The 17,658-nt window shown below is 44.1% G+C and overlaps 1 protein-coding gene across 2 annotated transcripts in view; it reads left to right on the plus strand.

The window, feature by feature from the left end:
* LOC126190978 (MAU2 chromatid cohesion factor homolog) overlaps nt 1-17,658 on the plus strand; it is a 203,301-nt gene that overhangs the window by 143,344 nt on the left and 42,299 nt on the right. For both annotated transcript variants that reach the window (XR_007538303.1, XM_049931647.1), the window contains exon 7: nt 3,453-3,748. Coding sequence is in view for 1 of the 2 variants with exons in the window: in XM_049931647.1 (XP_049787604.1) it covers nt 3,453-3,748 (296 nt within the window). In the remaining variant the exon portion in view is untranslated. The remainder of the gene's footprint in view (nt 1-3,452; nt 3,749-17,658) is intronic.

Raw genomic sequence — 17,658 nt, forward strand, 5'->3', positions numbered from 1 at the left:
CACTGCAATTTCATAACCACTTCTACAACCCTTTAGATCACATAACATCAACAGATACAAAGAAAGTAAATTGGAAAAAGAAAACACTACATGGCAAGCACCCGTATCATTTAACACAGCCACACATAGATCAAGACGCATCCAACACATGGCTAAGAAAAGGCAATATATACAGTGAGATGGAAGGATTCATGACTGCAATACAGGATCAAACAATAAACACCAGATATTACAGCAAGCATATTATTAAAGATCCCAATACCATAACAGATAAATGCAGACTTTGCAAACAACAAATAGAAACAGTAGATCACATCACAAGTGGATTTACAATACTAGCAAATACAGAATCCCCCAGAAGACACGACAATGTAGCAAAAATAATACATCAACAACTTGCCATACAACATAAACCAATAAAACAACACGTTCCCACATACAAGTATGCACCACAAAATGTACTGGAGAATGATGAATACTAATTATACTGGAACAGAACCATTATAACAGATAAAACACCACCACATAACAAACCTGACATCATACTTACCAATAAAAAGAAGAAATTAACACAACTAATCGAAATATCCATACCCAATACAACAAATATACAGAAGAAAACAGGAGAAAAAATTGAAAAATACATCCAACTGGCTGACGAAGTCAAGGACATGTGGCATCCGGATAAAGTTGACATTATACCAATTATACTATCAACTACAGGAGTCATATCACACAATATCCACCAGTACATCAACGCAATACAGCTACATCCAAACGTATATATACAACTACAGAAATCTGTAATTATTGATACATGTTCAATTACCCAAAAGTTCCTAAATGCAATGTAACATATACAACACAGTTAAGAGGAAGTCACGCTTGATCAAGGTCCGCGTCACTTTCCATTTCTAACCAGACATAATGACTGAGAAAATATAATAATAATAATAATAATAATAATAATAATAATAATAATAATAATAATAATAATTTTTAATGCCATAGTTTGTGTAAATACTATTCCAACTTTAGCCATATTACCTTTGGAATAGCTTCTGTGAAAATAAGTTGTCATTTTTTTTGTCCATGTCAACATACTATTTATCATATTATTAACAGTGTGATTGGTCATAGGGATGTTTGTTCATGCCAGGAGCATCGAAAATATGCTCAAAGACTATAGTGGCAAACATTAAAACATGTTTAACAAAATAGGTTTGATCATTTTATCACAATCTCATTCCATTTTTAGCTTGTTATCAATCTTACGAAACAAAACCTATTACACAGGTGTTTTTTATTTGTCAGACAGTGTGTACGGTATTTTTGGTATTTGTGAGTCACTCATATTTATCTGATGACTGACATCAAGTGACGGGGTTGTAGCTGGACCTGAGGCTTCACCTTGAAGTAACTCATAGCTGTGTGTAACAGAGGTTTGGAGGTGTGGCTTCTGCAGAGTACAACTTCCAAAGACTAAGTCGTGTTAGCCTAGCTGCCCAACATCACATCTATGACATGTCTGCGCCATGTGGAGAACTCGAGAGATACCATATTGAGTGTTGTCCTAATCACTGGAAACCCATAATTAGTTGGTTTTATATTGTAACTGATGTCCTACTGATAAATGCTATTTCAAAGCACTAGCACATTGAGGATCTCTCAGAACTGCAACATTATTATTGTAGTTGTAAGAAAATGGTAGGAAATATATTGGTGGGTAAAGAATTTTCAGCTTTCGTTGTTTCGATATAACTTGCGTGTTACGAAAGTATGCCATGTCAAGGCAATGGAACATTCAAGATGTATCAAAAATGCATTGTTCTTGGTACAATTTGTTATAATTAAATGTTAGTTAATGTCACATAAGTGATACTATAAGTCGGTGAAGAATGGAAGATTACAGCAATGTACTGGGTATAGCTGCAGATTGTGAAGTCATGGTGTCGAACTTCGTGAAAAGCAGTTTCTATTTATTTTTTTAAATTCACATTTGTGTTTTCTAAAAGATTCTAAGACTTTCTTGTTAATTTAGTAGAAGTATGTTCTGTAACACTAAATGTTATGTGTGTATAAGAGCTCTGTTTCACAGGAGTGAGTTTGTTCCATTATGTGCACATGGCAGAGAATATGAGCAGATGAACATTGTTTTCCTCATCACTGCTTGATTTGATATCAATTCAATATTTATTTATTTATTTATTCATACAAAAATCACATCACAGCTTAATACCCATGACATCACAGAAACATCACTGTTTCGTGCTTGAACTCTTGAAATCTATTGAAAATGAACAACATTAATCATGCAGTAAAGCTGATATAGACAGCATTAAATATCTCTCCAAAATGTGTCTTCTAATATGATTTGTAGTGGTGAAGTGACAGGAAATGTGATATTTGCGGATAAATATGCTATAGTGCCTGTAGATTTCATCTTGAAGTTATCTGCTGGTGTTATTTAGTAGTTGATTATGAAACGGATAAACTATTGGGTAGAGTGTAATATTGCCCCCACACACCATTAAATTTTAGTTTTGGTGACAGCCTGGGATCTAACTTAGGTACGATCGCTAAATGTCTCTACCTTACTCACACGCTTGCATTAGAACATTGTATTTGATCAACTCTTTTCAAAACACATACACTGTAGCTTTTTATAAATCTACCTGTTTCATCTGTGTATTACCAACTTTGGCAATCTGATTCTACTTTTATCCAAGTGAGTACTGTAAAGTGATATATGTTATAGTTTGATGGAAGCAGACATCATCTGTATTTGTATCTGATCAGAACAGTTGATGAGCAAATTGAACTTAGGATTACATTCATTACGTATGTTTCAGATAGAATAATTATTTCTGAAAAATATTGTTGTTAGTAGAGGACATAAAACAGTATGTCACATCGGGGATCTAGTAATGGATATTGGCTATCATAATGTAAAAGTTGATGACTGGCTCTGCATTAATACTGCACAAGTGAAGTATTGCTCCTACTTCTGCCACATCATGTATCTGCCTCATTGAAACATAAAAATGAAAACAAGTATCAGTAATCAGACGATAATATTACAATATGAGAAAATTGACATTTTGATTTTGTATCACCCCTTTAAAATGTTTGATGATTATTAACTTCACCTGTATTAACTAAGGGGAAGGATATGATCATAAACGTTCTTGACTCTGTAGTCCACCTTCCAGAGAACATACTTAGTCTGTACCATTCTGCTGATAAACTGAAGTCTATCATCTGTAATATAGTTATTTACATGTAGTTACTCTATTCTGTGCAAATTCATGGTACCACTCCTCAGTGTTTAATTATTCGCAAGGAATATATTGTCAGCAATGTGATTAAAAACTATCAATGTTGTAACATTTACTGAGCTGCTATTACAGTTATCTGCCAGATAAAACTTAAATGTCTCTGTCATGTTTCAGTCGTAGACAACAAACCGATCCTCTCAGTCTTCCAGATAATGCTGTTGGAGCACATTGCGATGTGCCGACTGGTGATGGGAAACAAGTGTCTAGCTTTGCAAGAAATTGCACAGGCGTGTATGCTCTGCCAGCAGCAACCACGGCTGCTACAGACCCACAGCTCACAGATGCATACGTTGCTTGGCCTTTATTCAATGAGCATGAACTGTTTGGAACAGGCTGAGGATCAGTTTATGGCTGCACTCAAGGTTAAGTCTGGGACCAACAGCAGTAGTGATGCTGCAACGCCGCCTCAGGTAAGCCTGATGTCACCTGTATAGTGTCAGCCAAAGCACATTATGTAGTTATTTACTGTTTCTACTCTTAATGTTTCTGCTCTTAATGTATTCTTGACACACTTCCTGTAGATATTTAAAGGTTATAGACTGAAGATAGGATAGCAAGGTGGAATGTTTTCAGCCCAGCAATGAAAACCTAACTTTTAGATAGAAAAAGCATTTTAGATCCTTTTAGGTCACAACGTTTTTCAGTGTTTTCCCAGTGAGTAAACTCCATTTCTGTAATGTGATTCGAAAACTTGAGAGAGATATCCATTGACAACTACTACATTTCATTTCATCGGACCTGAAATGCTTTACACTCAGAAACTGGATTACTGGTAGAAATACACTGACTTAGAGGCATTTTTTTGAAACCCCATAACTGCCTCCCACTATGATGTAGAAGTTCGAAATGTGGCTCAAAGGTGCCCACAACCATCCTCTGCAATGGTGGAAAAGTGTGGCACCCTGTGACATCACCCGTGTGTGTGTGTGTGTGTGTGTGTGTGTGTGTGTGTGTGTGTGAGGGGGGGGGGGGGGGGTCAGAGCTCATTAGGTCATCAGAAGTGTAAAGGGTTAATGATGTCACATTGGCACCAAATTTCACCATAATTCTGACCAACACCACTGTGGATGTGTCACAACGGAAAGGTTCTCACACTTCCTCTTTCCCACATTTCACCCCATCTTTTGACTCTATGGTATTCTGGATACGGATCGTAATAAACAGTTCCTAAGTTTTCTATATACACATATATTTTACCATAAAGACTGATACACATGAACACTGCATGAAGTACAAAGTCAGACTGAATGAAACATGGCCGGCCGTAGTGGCGGAGCGGTTCTAGGTGCTACAGTCTGGAGCCGTGCGACCGCTACGGTCGCAGGTTCGAATCCTGCCTTGGGCACGGATGTGTGTGATGTCCTTAGGTTAGTTAAGTTAAAGTAGTTCTAAGTTCTACGGGACTGATGACCTCAGAAGTTAAGTCCCATAGTGCTCAGAGCCATTTGAACAATTTTTTTTTTTTTTTAAATTAAACATGGTGTCTCATCAGAGCAATTAGTATTCCAAAGATTGTAATTTGTGTGGTCGATGTGACCTATCGAAGCCACACACCACCCCTCCCATAGTACGGAGTACAGCCTATGAGCCCTGAGGGGATCGTGTGGGTTTCAGCATCAGGGTGAGTTGTGCTAGGCAGCAGGTGCACTACTGGAAGCTCCATCGCCGTCGGGTCGGCATGCAGAGGGCGGCCGCCGGTCCATCTCATAGTCCAAAAACCAGCAGGGGAGGGAGTGATGCATCCGCCAACTTGGGAGTAGTGGTATGGGAGAGGAGGCGGTGTGTGAGTGTGCCTTCCCTGAATGCAGACTGAGCTGTCTGGAGAAATGAAAGCTCAAACACATGACGGGTCGCACTCTTGTGGGAGGGACAAGCTGTGCACTATCTTGACATTGAGTTCCTCGGTGAGGGTCTGGTCTGTGCTGTCGGTGAGCAGTACAAGCACACTATTATCTAACACCATTACCGACCCATCGTCGACGCGGTCAGGTGGGTATGTTGCAGTGGAAAAGGAAGGATGGGGCCTCCGTGTCTCTAATACCTGAAATGTCTTCAAAACCTGTGAATGGGGATGATGATGACATGCCTGATGACCCCGCGAACTGCGGTGGTGAATCGTTGGATGGAGAAAACCCAACCGTAGGTTTAACAGACTCGTTAGCAGGTTTGTCAAAAGAACATGTGCTCGGGCAGTCCGACTGGGACGGCAGAGAGGTACGGCAGAGAGGTGTCACAGTCTACAAAGGCAGGCTTGAGCCTGTATAGAGAAATAGTTTGCAGGCAATATTTTATCATAATGTTGAACATCGTCTCGCTCCTCCGGAGTACTTCGAAGGGGCCAAGGTAAGGGGGTTGTAAAGGTTGTCTGACAGAGTCGTCCCTGAGCATGACGTGTGAGAAAGAGCTGAGTGCGGTCGGCACGTAAGTGTCAGGTGGGGAACAGCTGACAGGTGGGTGTAGCCGGGTGTTTCTAAAGTGTGCACGCATCCTTCCGATAAAGTCTGGGACGGAGAGGGAATCCTCGGGATCTTGTTGGAGAATTAGTTCCCCAGGTAAAACTGGTTTTTAGCCAAAAACGAATTTGGAAATCGTCCCGTGTAAATCTGGTTTACATGTAGAACGTAGGCCCAGCAACACCCAAGGGAGTGCCTCAGACCAGAGACAGTTGTGGCAACTGAGTGCAGTTTTAAGGGTGTGGTGCCATCGTTCCACCAACCCGTTGCTTTGTGGATGGTAGGCTGTTGTCTGGATCTTTTTAGTACCGCAAAGATTACAGAGAATCGTAAAAAGTGCAGATTCGAACTGTCGACCCTGATCGGTTGTGATGGCGGACGGACCGCTGAACCTAGTGATCCAAGAAGAAACAAATCCTTTGGCCACAGTTTCTGCTGTGATGTTTGGTAAGGGGACGGTTTCCACCCAATGAGACATTCAGTCTATTGTGGACAGGATATACATGTGGCCCTCCAACGGAAACAGGGGATCGATAAGGTCAATATGTGCATGACGGAAATGTCCCTTAGGGATGTCAAACTTGCTGAGTGGTGGAGAAGTGTGACGTCCTATTTTGTTTCGTTGCCAGGAAATGAAGCTGCGTGCCCATGTTGGACAGTCCCGTTTCACATCTTTCCACACAAAACACTTGGTGACGAGGCGTCTGGTGGCTCGGACACTGGGGTGGGTGAGATTATGCAAGGCATCGAAAACCTGTCGGCGCAGCGTGGGCGGGAGCAAAGGCCGCAGAATGCCCATAGAAGAGTCACACCACACTTAGTCCAAAATGCCAGGGAACTTAGCCTTGGTAAACATGAGCAAAGACTGCGAGTCCGTGAGCAGAACCTGAGTGTCCTTGTCCAAAGCCTGTAGAGCAGCGAGGTCGGATAAATCAACGATACTTGAAACAACATTGATCCGCGAGAGGAAATCAGCGTATGTTCTCTGTGCCTTTGACATAGCGTACATCTGTAGTAAATTGAGAGACCACGTCAAAGTGGTGGAAATGTCGGGGGCGGGGATCCTCTGGTGGGTTGCAGAAGGCGTCTGCCAGCGGTTTGTGATCAGTAAGAATGAAGGAAGGACGGCCCTCGATGTCAGTGCGTAAATGTTTGACGGCCTCGTACACCACCAGAAGCTCTCTATCAAAAGCGGAATATTTCTTCTGTGCTGTAGACCATTTTTTGAAGAAGACATGAAGTGGTGATACTGTGTCACCTTTGCTCTGTTGTAATACTGCTCCGACTGCGATGTTGCTGGCGTCTGTAGTGATAAACAAATTGGCAGACGGATCAGGGTGGGTGAGTACGACTTCGTGAGCTAAAGCTGCTTTAAGAGCCCTGAAGCCTCTAGCATGGGTTCAGTCCAACAGACTGGTTTAACGCCCGAAGTTTGTTTGCCAGAGAGTGAGTCCATCAGCGGGGCCTGCACAGCGGTGGCAGAAGGTAGATGACGGCAGTAGTAATTTATAGTACCTAGGAAGCATTCGAGTTCTTTGTATGTAGCTGGGGGTGGCAATAATGTGACAGCCTGCACACAGGATTTGGGAGGCTGTATTCTGTCTATGAAGACAGTGTAACCCAGAAACGTCACAGAAGACTGACGCAATTGGAATTTTTCTTTGTTGACCTCAACACCGTTGGATGCCAAAGTCTGCAGGACCTGGGATAAATGATCTTCGTGGTCTTCAGTCAATTTGCTGAAAATGAGTATGTCATCCAGGTATGCGAAGCAGAACTCAAATCGTCGTAAGATTGAGTCAATGAAACATTGCCACATTTGTGCTGCATTCTTTAAACCAAATGGCATGTGAAGTTGTACTGGAACGAACCGAGTGGCGTGATGATCACAGTCTTTGGAATGTCTTCAGGTGCTACAGGTATCTGGTGATAAGCATGTTTGCAGTCAATCACACTGAAGATTGTGGCACCCAATAACATATGAGTTTATGTTTGGCACGGGGTAATTATCCATGACAGTGCGAGCATTTAAACATCTGTAATCACCACACATTCGAAAAGAATGACGAGGTGAATTGGTGAAGACCAATTGCTGACCAATGGCTGCAGAATGCCTTCCTCCAGTAGTTCGTTAATTTACTGCTAGGCCACACGCAACTGAGGACCGGCAGAGGTAATTATCTTGTGTGTCGTTCCGTCAGTGACGGAAGAGACTGAGAACTGCACACGAGGCTGAGTAACGTCCTGACGTGAAGCTTTGGGATGAGTGGGGCGCGAAGACGCGTAGCCATTAGTACGAGTGGCAAAGGGCAGCACGAAAGTCACATGCCTATTACGCGAGCGGTGTGTGCGCTCGTTTGTAGAGGTCGGCTGCACGCGCAGCACGGAGCGGAGTGGGGTGCACAGCAACTGTCTGTTGTAAACTTTGCCTTGGGTACCGACCCGGGTGAGAGAGGCGATGGCGTCGCGTGAGGGACAGTGATGGCCGCCGAGTTCCTTGGCTGGCATGCGGGAGTGGGGGAATGTTTATCAACAAGCGGGGCTGCTGCCTGCATAGTGGGTGTGGTCGTGCTGTGTGAGCGACTGTTATTAGAGACACTGTTTGAAAAACGAGGCACTGTGCGTAGTGGGCGCTTGGGTGGTGCAGAGGTCACTGAACGTGAATCATCACACGCAGTCAATGTTTTTGATCTAACCTGATGAGTGTTTGAACTGATGCGTGGTGATGAAGTTCGATTCGGTGAAGGAACAGCGGATTGCAGTTTCAACAGCAAGGTGCGGGCCGCAGCGAGCTCGTAAATGTGAGCAATGCATTGTTTCAGCTCGTCGTTTTCCTGGCGGAGGTGCACTGCTGAGTTGTATTCTGAAAGTAGGTTGGTGATGCAGGTCACAGTCTTGCCCACGAGGGCGGAACACACGTGAACTAAATCCCATGTTGCAGTGGAAACGGAATGTGGAGTATGGGTGCCGGAGCACAGTATCTGAGTATTAGACGGGTGGTGTAACACTGAACACTGGACTACGTTCAGGGAGAGCTTGTAACTTGGACAGAAAAGGAAACGCCAAGAAGGGGATAGGTGCACCATCACTTTCACAGGACCGACAGTTTTTAAAGTTGATGCATTGGCAGCTCGTAGGAGAGACTTCATCGGTGAAAATTTGGTAGGAGCCAACGATCAAGGTATGATAGACACGTCAGCGCCAGTGTCAATTAGGTAGACAAACTGTGATGAAATGTCTGTCACATATAAATGACCGCTCGACCAAGGCGACGAGTGGATGGAGTGCAATGTTAGAGGATGCATGTGAAGTTACCCGCAGGACACAGTGTCACTTAGTTCCTGTGGTCGGCGTTTGGGTGTTGGCAAGGTAACCTGCACTTCTTGGCCTCAGCCCAGTACGGATGAACCGGATGTGGCGGTGGCAGTGACTGTGATAGCGGGGGAGGCTTGTCCTCATTGGTCTGTTCTGGGACATAAACCTGGCGGCATAGAACGCGTGGAAGCGAAACGGGCCCTGCCCCTGCCTGCAGACGACCGATAAACAGGAGGTGTAGTGTGACTCAGTGATGGGGGATGAGCTGGGAGTTTCTGGCACAGGAGCATATACAGCTGATCTGCAATGTGTAGGCGAGAACCGATAGACTCGAAAAAGTGCAGCAGTAGGTGTATCTGTTGGCCGGTAGGTAACTTGGCAGACCATACCGCCCACAGAGTAACCTGAGGCGGCACCAAAGTTGTGATGGAGTGCAGTACCCCAGGTGCTCCTCGTACAGAATCTTATCAATTCCTGTGGCGAGCAGGCAGGTCGGTCCAATACAGTTTTCTTGGCGAACTCATACTTCAGTGGTGGTGGGGGTGAAAGTAGAAGCTCACAAATTAAATCAGAGTGGTCGTGAAGGTGTGTGACCAAACATAGGAACTTGGAGTTGTCATCAGTCACTTAACGCAGCTTGAAGAGGTGCTCCACCAGTGCGAGCCATGAAACTGGATTGTCCTCGTATTGGGAAGGTAGCTTGGGTAGGCGGCCTGGAGGTCTTACACAATACTCTCCATACCTCGGAAAAATATCCAGTGTTCAAAAACACAGATGTAACTTATACAGTGTGTGAACAGGAGATACATTAATGTTGTAAAGCACTCGCCCAGTGTGTGCTGCAGTTTCTTGTTTGGGTACTTCAACAGCCTTAGACACAGAATCAATGGATGGTGAAATATTACTGGAAACAGAAGTGTAGGGTGTTGGGGATCCATGAAAGAAACACGATACAAATACTACTGCTAGAAGAGCATGTAGGCCGACTGCAAGAGCCGGCAGAAGGGCACGGGGTCGTGTTCCAGCAGATGCTGGCCATGCTGCTGACAGCAGGGCTCTTGATGACAAAGCTGCCCCAATCAACGCCAGTGACCACCTCAGCCATGGCCATGCTGCTGCCCCTACCAGGCCCAGTGATAGTGGTACAAACACAGCGGTGGTTTCGGCGTGTCTTGGAAGGCCTGCGGTCCTGCTGCACAAGAGTTCATGCTGGGATCCGGCATCACCAGAGTGTAAATGTTACTAACACACACGTTCGGAACAACGGCTGGTTGTAATGTCTCTGAAGACGCCCAAAAACAAGACGCGGCAGGCACGGTCGGTACCATGGGAGCGAACAGGTGAGCGGCGCGTAATAAGGGCCCGTACACTGAACCAGAAATTTTGGGAATAGCACTGACATTGTCCAACTCGGAAATGAGATGGAAGGCTGGCACAGCAGACGCAGACGGCGCTGCGGAAGGAGTGAGCAGTTGTATGGTTGGAATCGAGGCCCCACGTTGGTGGGGTGGATGGGGGGAGGGGGGTCGTTGTCCTGGAGCTTAAAGTGGCAACAAAGAGAGTTTTCCGCGCACACTGGCCATGCACGCTTCGTGGTAGGACCACAAAACACTGGTGAAACCTGTTGACGGTCGCACTGTGGTAGTACAACATTGCTGGGTGAAGTGGCTATGTTGGGTGCATTCGTACTCACATGGTCGCGAAACTGGGCCGCCGCTCCAGTAGTTTACTCTGGCAAATTGAATGCATAAAAATGTCTGTTACTGATTTGTGAGGAAGGCGAGGCTGCCGTAGCTTGGTAATAGTTACCTGTGTGTGCATTTTGTACAAATGGCGGTGTTGCACACGGCACTACTGTAACTGATGTCGTGGCGCGTAGAGGATCAAAGCACGTGTGCGAATTTCGGTTCCTTTGAACATTGTACAAGTGGTCGATCGTCACACTATTTAGAAGATCGTCCACTTCACTTTTCACTTGTTGCTGTGCATAGTACGGCGAAACAAAGCCCAAGTCCATTGTTTGAGGTAACTGCGTAACACTCGGTCATTGTGGAGTTGCTAAAGTAGAGGTTATCCTCATTGAAGATCATAGATCATTGTCCATTAGCTGTGAAGTAACTGACGGTGGAGCGTTGTGTTGACCTGGTCGTAAGAGCTGGGCCTCCAGATCTTCATTAAGAATGTTCAGTGATGTAGGTACGGCATCGGACGTGAAACCTGTTGATTCTATACGACCGGCGCAGAAGTCGCGGAAGACTTAGAACTTTTTGTCCGGGGTCACCAATATGGGATTCTGGATATGGATCATAATATACGTAATAAACAGTTCCCAAGTTTTCTATATAAACATACATTTTACCATAAAGACTGATACACATGAACACTGCATGAAGTACAAAGGCAGACTGAATTAAACATGGCAGCTCGTCAGAGCAGTTAATATTCCAAAGATTGTAATTTGTGTGGTCGATGTGACCTATCGACGCCACAATTGTGATGCCCAGACTTGAAATGTTGTAGTTTCCTTGTGGGAGGCTGAGGGAAACATTTTAGACACAGTGCCCCTCAGAATCAACAGAAAAGGAATCAATGAAACCATTCTTACCTTGGGGTATTGATCCCCACACATTTTTCCATCAAAAAGACAGTTTGCTGTGCGATGAGTAACAGGACTGTGTCCTTGGCATAACACTGCTGATATCCCCCAGACGATTCAGCCCTTCTCTAAGGACACAGTGGTCTCTGCAATACCATTGAATGTGATCATACCCCTTTCAAATGCAGTTGAGTACAACTTTCGCTTAGTCCTACAGTTTGGAACCACTCGTGACCATTAGGTAAAATTTGAGCATGACCCAAAGCAACAAAAGGTGTTTATATGCTTTTTCAGCCCTCCAGTTTCTCACCCTCCTGTGTCGTGATCATGGGGGGAATGCGACATTAATAAAAGCATAAATAAAATGTCAAAAGTCATTCTAAGATGCCCCTCCACTTCATCAACACTGTCGGTGCCATCCACACACTTTTGTTAAGCACTTTAAAAATGTCACTGTACTGTACTGTGTGCCAGCATGACAGGCATCTCTTTCTTTCGATCCTCCTTAGGTATCACATGCGGCCAGCAAGTGCTAATTCAGGGATGTAGTGCCACTCAGCTGAGATGTGCCATAAGAGATGCCTGTCATGCTATCACCTAGAAATCAGTGGATGGCTATCTCTGTAAAAGGACATTGTAAAAGTGCCCAACAGAGGTGTGTGGCTAGTGCCCAGAGTGTTAACGAACTGGAGGGGTGGGGGTGGTATCTTAGAGTGACCCTTGCCATTTTATTCTCACAATTGTCAATGTTACACCTCCCAATGGTCACGCCATTGGCAGGTGCGAAACAGGAAAAAGCAAAAACACTCTTTTCTGCTTTGGATCAGTTTAAGATTTCATCAAATGTTGATGGTGTTAGGACAGCAACCAGCCATAAATTTACTTTCAGTTCCTTTATTCAAAGGCTACCGTTACCGGTTTCGAATTGTTGTGATTCATCCTCAGACTGTTTACATGCTTTCTTTATGACATGTGGTGTGTTTTTTACATATTAATTGTCCTAAAATATAAATAATACATAATTATAAACACACCACATATAGATGGTTGCGTTACAGATTTTCGTTGCATTTGACTTGCATGTGACTTACGTGTGGTCCCGCCCTGTATACCAGGGTAAACATTACGGTCACACTATGCTCCAGAGCGGTCAGAACATGTTCAGTGTAGTTCCAGCACCATGGCATGTTTAGAGTAGGGTTAAATCGTGTAGCGGTGTCAGCAATATCAAGCATTGTCAAGAACACTGTCCTGTCGCTCAACACACTGCACGCTGTCATTTTCAACTATAAAAAGTGTGGGAATCAACACCCCATGTGGGATGAATTTCTTGAATCACATAGCATTTGACTCTTGTTTAAAAAACTTAACACTTTGAGGACCAGCCACTTAGAAGAATTTTGAGCTCAGAAGACCAGACATTTACGTCATTATTTTAAATTTACTGGCACATTTGTGTGATGTATCTGAAAGTAAAACACAGGCAAAAAAATATCAATATTACATGTAAAAGCTTAGCTTCTCTTGTAGCTACAGTATGTATATTAATGTAAACAATTAACGTTTTCTCTTTGTGTGTTCATGCTACTTAACAGTGATCTTGCTATTCGCTGACTACAACACATGTGCTATGCTCTGAATATCTGCTGTCATCGGCTGGAGAGATCATGTGGCATGAGATATGATTGGCTTACAAAAGGGCATCCCAATCTCAATTTCAACACTCCGGAAAATGACATGCTGTGTTTGGTGGAACTCGAATTTATACTTTTGTAATATGAGAATATGCAGCATATATGTTGCTGTGAATCGAAGGGCTTTCCAACCCCCCCCCCCCCCCCTCTCTCTCCCCCCCCCCCCCTCCTTCCTTACCCCCATCAAAGGTCTTTCCAAAACTTCTCTCCCCTTTTTTTCCATAAAGTGCCAGGAAGTTCTATGCCATTGTATAAAATGTTACCAATTCAAAGGATTGACAAGTTTTACAGTTCCAAGGGGAAATCTACGGAAAACCTACTGTCACTTAGCATGGAAAAAGTGTACTTTTGCCCGGGAAAACGTATATTTTTTTTTACCAGGATATCTGGGAAAAATCCGGAAATTTTTTCCTTGTCCGTGTATACACCCTGATCCTGGATCTGTAATCATCACTGTTGACACCACTTCCCTATACAGCAACAGCCTTCATGGCCATGGTCTTGCTGCTGTTGAACACTACCTTTTCCAATGTCCTTCAGACTCTCATTCCTCACGCACCTTACTGACTTTATCCTAATCCACACTATTTCTCCTTTGAAGGGAAGGTATACAAAGAAATCAGTGGCACAACCATGGGCACTCACAAGACACACTCCTTTGCCAACCTGTTTATGCGCTGTTGGGATTGCAGGTGGATGGCATAGCTTATCTTCAATCAGAAAGATTCCAAACAATAAGTAATAAAATTATATTTATTAAATATGAAGAAATACTCAATTTAAATGATGCTTCTTCTTGTGAAATATCCAGCACAATAAGATATTTGAAATTATTAAAAGTCCCACAAAATATTTAAGTCCTGTCACTGTGTCTCTGAGTGATGCCTACATCGAGTCCAGAGCTGTCCTTTGATGCCTAAGGAGCGTAAGTCTCAGAGACAACTGATGAACGCTGCAGCTAGTAGACTCTGCAGTAACTGGAGACTGTACATGGTTCAGCACACTGAAGAGAACTGTCCACTGTAGCTCAGTGCTCTAGCATTTAACCAGGCATCAACCAATTGCTATCCACGCAGGTGATGCCCCATGGATTGGCAGATGTGGCCACTGGTGGATCTCGGTGTAGTTCATACTGCCAACCCATACAGCTGCTGCGTTGCAAGTGTTTCGAGCACAACTTATCAATTGTGATGCTGTACTCTCTGGAGTCATGAGTACCATCACCATATGGGTCATCTAGAGGAAACCGTCTTAGCCTACCAAAACAACAAACCCCTGGTCTAGTTCAGGTTCATTGATGATCTCCTCATGATCTGGACTCGGTGCCTAGGTAATGTATCCACCTTCTCTTCCATCTCCTTCACCTGTTCCTCCTCAGTGCAGTGTGCCACCTTCTTGGATGTTGCCCTCCACCTCTCGGATGACTCCATCCTCTCCTCTATCCATATTAAACCCATCAACCAGCAACAGTACTTGCATTTTGATAGCTGCCATTCCTTCTACACCAAAAAGTCCCTCCCATACAGACTAGCCATCTGGGAATAGCATATCTGCAGTAATAAGATCTCCCTTGCCCATCAAGGCCTTCTCACTAAGGCCTTCACAGATAGGCACTATCCCCTATACCTAGTCCGCAAACAGAACTCCTGTACCATTTCCCCATACACCCCCAGCCCTCCCATGACCCCACAAGAATCAACTACAAAGGAGTGCCCCCTTTGTCACGCAATACCACCCTGGACTGGAACAATTGTACCACATCCTTCATCGGGGCTTTGATTACCTATCATTATGCCCTGAAATGTGGACACCATACCCGAGATCCTTCCCACACCTCCTAGTGTTCTGTTGCACACCTAACCTCCGCAATGTCCTAGCACATCCCTATGCCACTCCCAACGCCAACCCTTGCCACAGGGATCATACCCCTGTGGAAGACACAGATGCAAGTCTTGCCCAGTCCACTCACCCAGCACTCCCTATTCCAATTGTCACAGGCTTGTCCTACCCCATCAGAGACCAGGCCACCAGTGAAAGCGGCTGTGTCACATACCAGCTCTGTTGCTGCAATCATTGTACAGCTTTTTATATGGGTATGACAACGAACCTGAATGGTCACCAGCAAACTGTGACCACCACATTGCACAACATGCAGCCGAACATAACAAGCTTGATTTCATTGGCTGCTTCATAAACCAAGCCATCTGGAGTTATCCTTACAACACATTCTTCACTTCCAAAATTTCCAGACCTCAACCTGTGGTAACCTACTGTCCTAACACCCTCCACCCAACTGTTTTTGTGGTGTCACCGCCAGACACCACACTTGCTAGGTGGTAGCTTAAATCGGCCGCGGTCCATTAGTACATGTTGGACCCGCGTGTCGCCACTGTCAGTACTTGCAGACCTAGCGCCACCACATGGCAGGTCTAGAAAGACGGACTAGCACTCACCCCAGTTGTACGGACGACATTGCTAGCGACTAGACGTACGAAGCCTTCCTCTCATTTGCCGAGAGACAGTTAGAATAGCCTTCAGCTAAGTCCATAGCTACGACCTAGCAAGGCGCCATTTGTAACATTGCATGTATCTTAATGAGTCTCACTTGTATCATCAAGATTGCTGTATACCAAAGGATGCATAAAAGTTAAGTGTTCTAGTAGCTACGTTCTTTTCTTTATCGCATTCACTAATTATCCCGTTCCAGAAATCACGCCAGTCGGCGTGTGTGTACGCGTGCCTTTCTATCGGTAACCTCACCCTGTGTCTCGACTCTTGTCTAGACACAACACAACAGTTTTCACCTCGTCTGTCCTGTCACCTCCTCCCTATTCACATCCTCTCACTCTCATTGTGTGCCACCCTCTTCCAACGCACCTGCCTGTCTTTCATCTGCCCTACACCTCTCCTTCTCCATCTTTTCCATGCGCCCCCCCCCCCCCCCCCCCCTCAATGCTGCACTTGATAGTCTTGTCATACTGCCTTCTGTAGTCCCTGCACATTCCACTAGACAGCACTCTTCTCTCTACTCACCTATACTGTGCTATCCCTGCCCCTCTCCATACTGCGGTTCAGCATGGCAGTTACATTCCGGTCCGAGCTGCAGGAGATTGCAGGTGTGCATGTTCGTTTCTTTTCTGCAGAAGATAAATCTATTCTTTCCTCAACATTGTTGATATTCCAACCTCGACTTTCCAGTAGTTTAGGGTGTATACACTCTGGGACAACGGAGATATTGTGAAAACGCCTGAAATCTTTTAGAATTTTGGGAAGTTTTCATTGTCTTAGTTACCAGTATTTTTTAATTATTATTTTTTTTATTTTTTTAAATTGTAAGAAGTGATTTTGTGACAAAGAATTTTACTGTAGCCTGCTGCTGTAGAAATAATACTGCAGCAATAGAACCTTAACACTAAAATAAAACTCAAGTCGCAAAGAAAACATGCAATTTACAAGAAGAAAACACAGCACACACACTAGCATCTGGCAACAGGAAAGTGTATCAAAGACTATGCGACACTTTGTAATAACAAACTTCTTTTGATGTGTCTTTCTTGTGGACCTTGTTTTGATGTGTGTGATTTCACAACTGCTTAACATTTCTAGCAGGTTGTGGGAAAATATTGCAAATGGTGGTTTGAGAAGCGTTATTTTCAAAGGTAAAATTTTTTATGCGAGATGAATTATGTTGCACAGGACAGTGTCCGATGAATTCCTTAAATCACGGAACGTTAGATTCTCATTCAAAATGTAACACTGAGGATCAACCACTTACAAAAATTTTGGGCCCAGAAGACCAACCATTTATGTCATTCAGAATGAGATTTTCACTCTGTGGCGGAGTGTGCGCTGATATGAAACTTCCTTGCAGATTAAAACTGTGCGCCGGATCGAGACTCGAACTCGGGATTAGGAGGCAAAATAAGCAGGTAGAAAGAACAGCCTTGTTTAAAACATTTTTGATTGTAAATTAAATGCCACTGTTAAACAATTTGTCCAACCATGCCATCACAGAAAGCTGGGATGGAGCCCATAGCACATGGAGGAAGATTTATCATTAGTTTACTTGATGAATTTGTGCAGAATTTCTCAAGCAGGTATCATTCACTCCTAGGCTGTGTGCCCAGAGCAAGGTTTTGATGGGTTTGAGCACTAGTTCTGGAGCAATTTTCGTTAAAATATTCTTTGAACATTATTTGCACTGTCCGGTCAGAAGTCTTGTCAGTATCTGATGCCCCAGCTTGAAGGTGTAGCATCCTAGG

The sequence above is a fragment of the Schistocerca cancellata genome, chromosome 6 (genome assembly GCF_023864275.1).
Source record: "Schistocerca cancellata isolate TAMUIC-IGC-003103 chromosome 6, iqSchCanc2.1, whole genome shotgun sequence".
Classification (NCBI taxonomy): domain Eukaryota; kingdom Metazoa; phylum Arthropoda; class Insecta; order Orthoptera; family Acrididae; genus Schistocerca; species Schistocerca cancellata.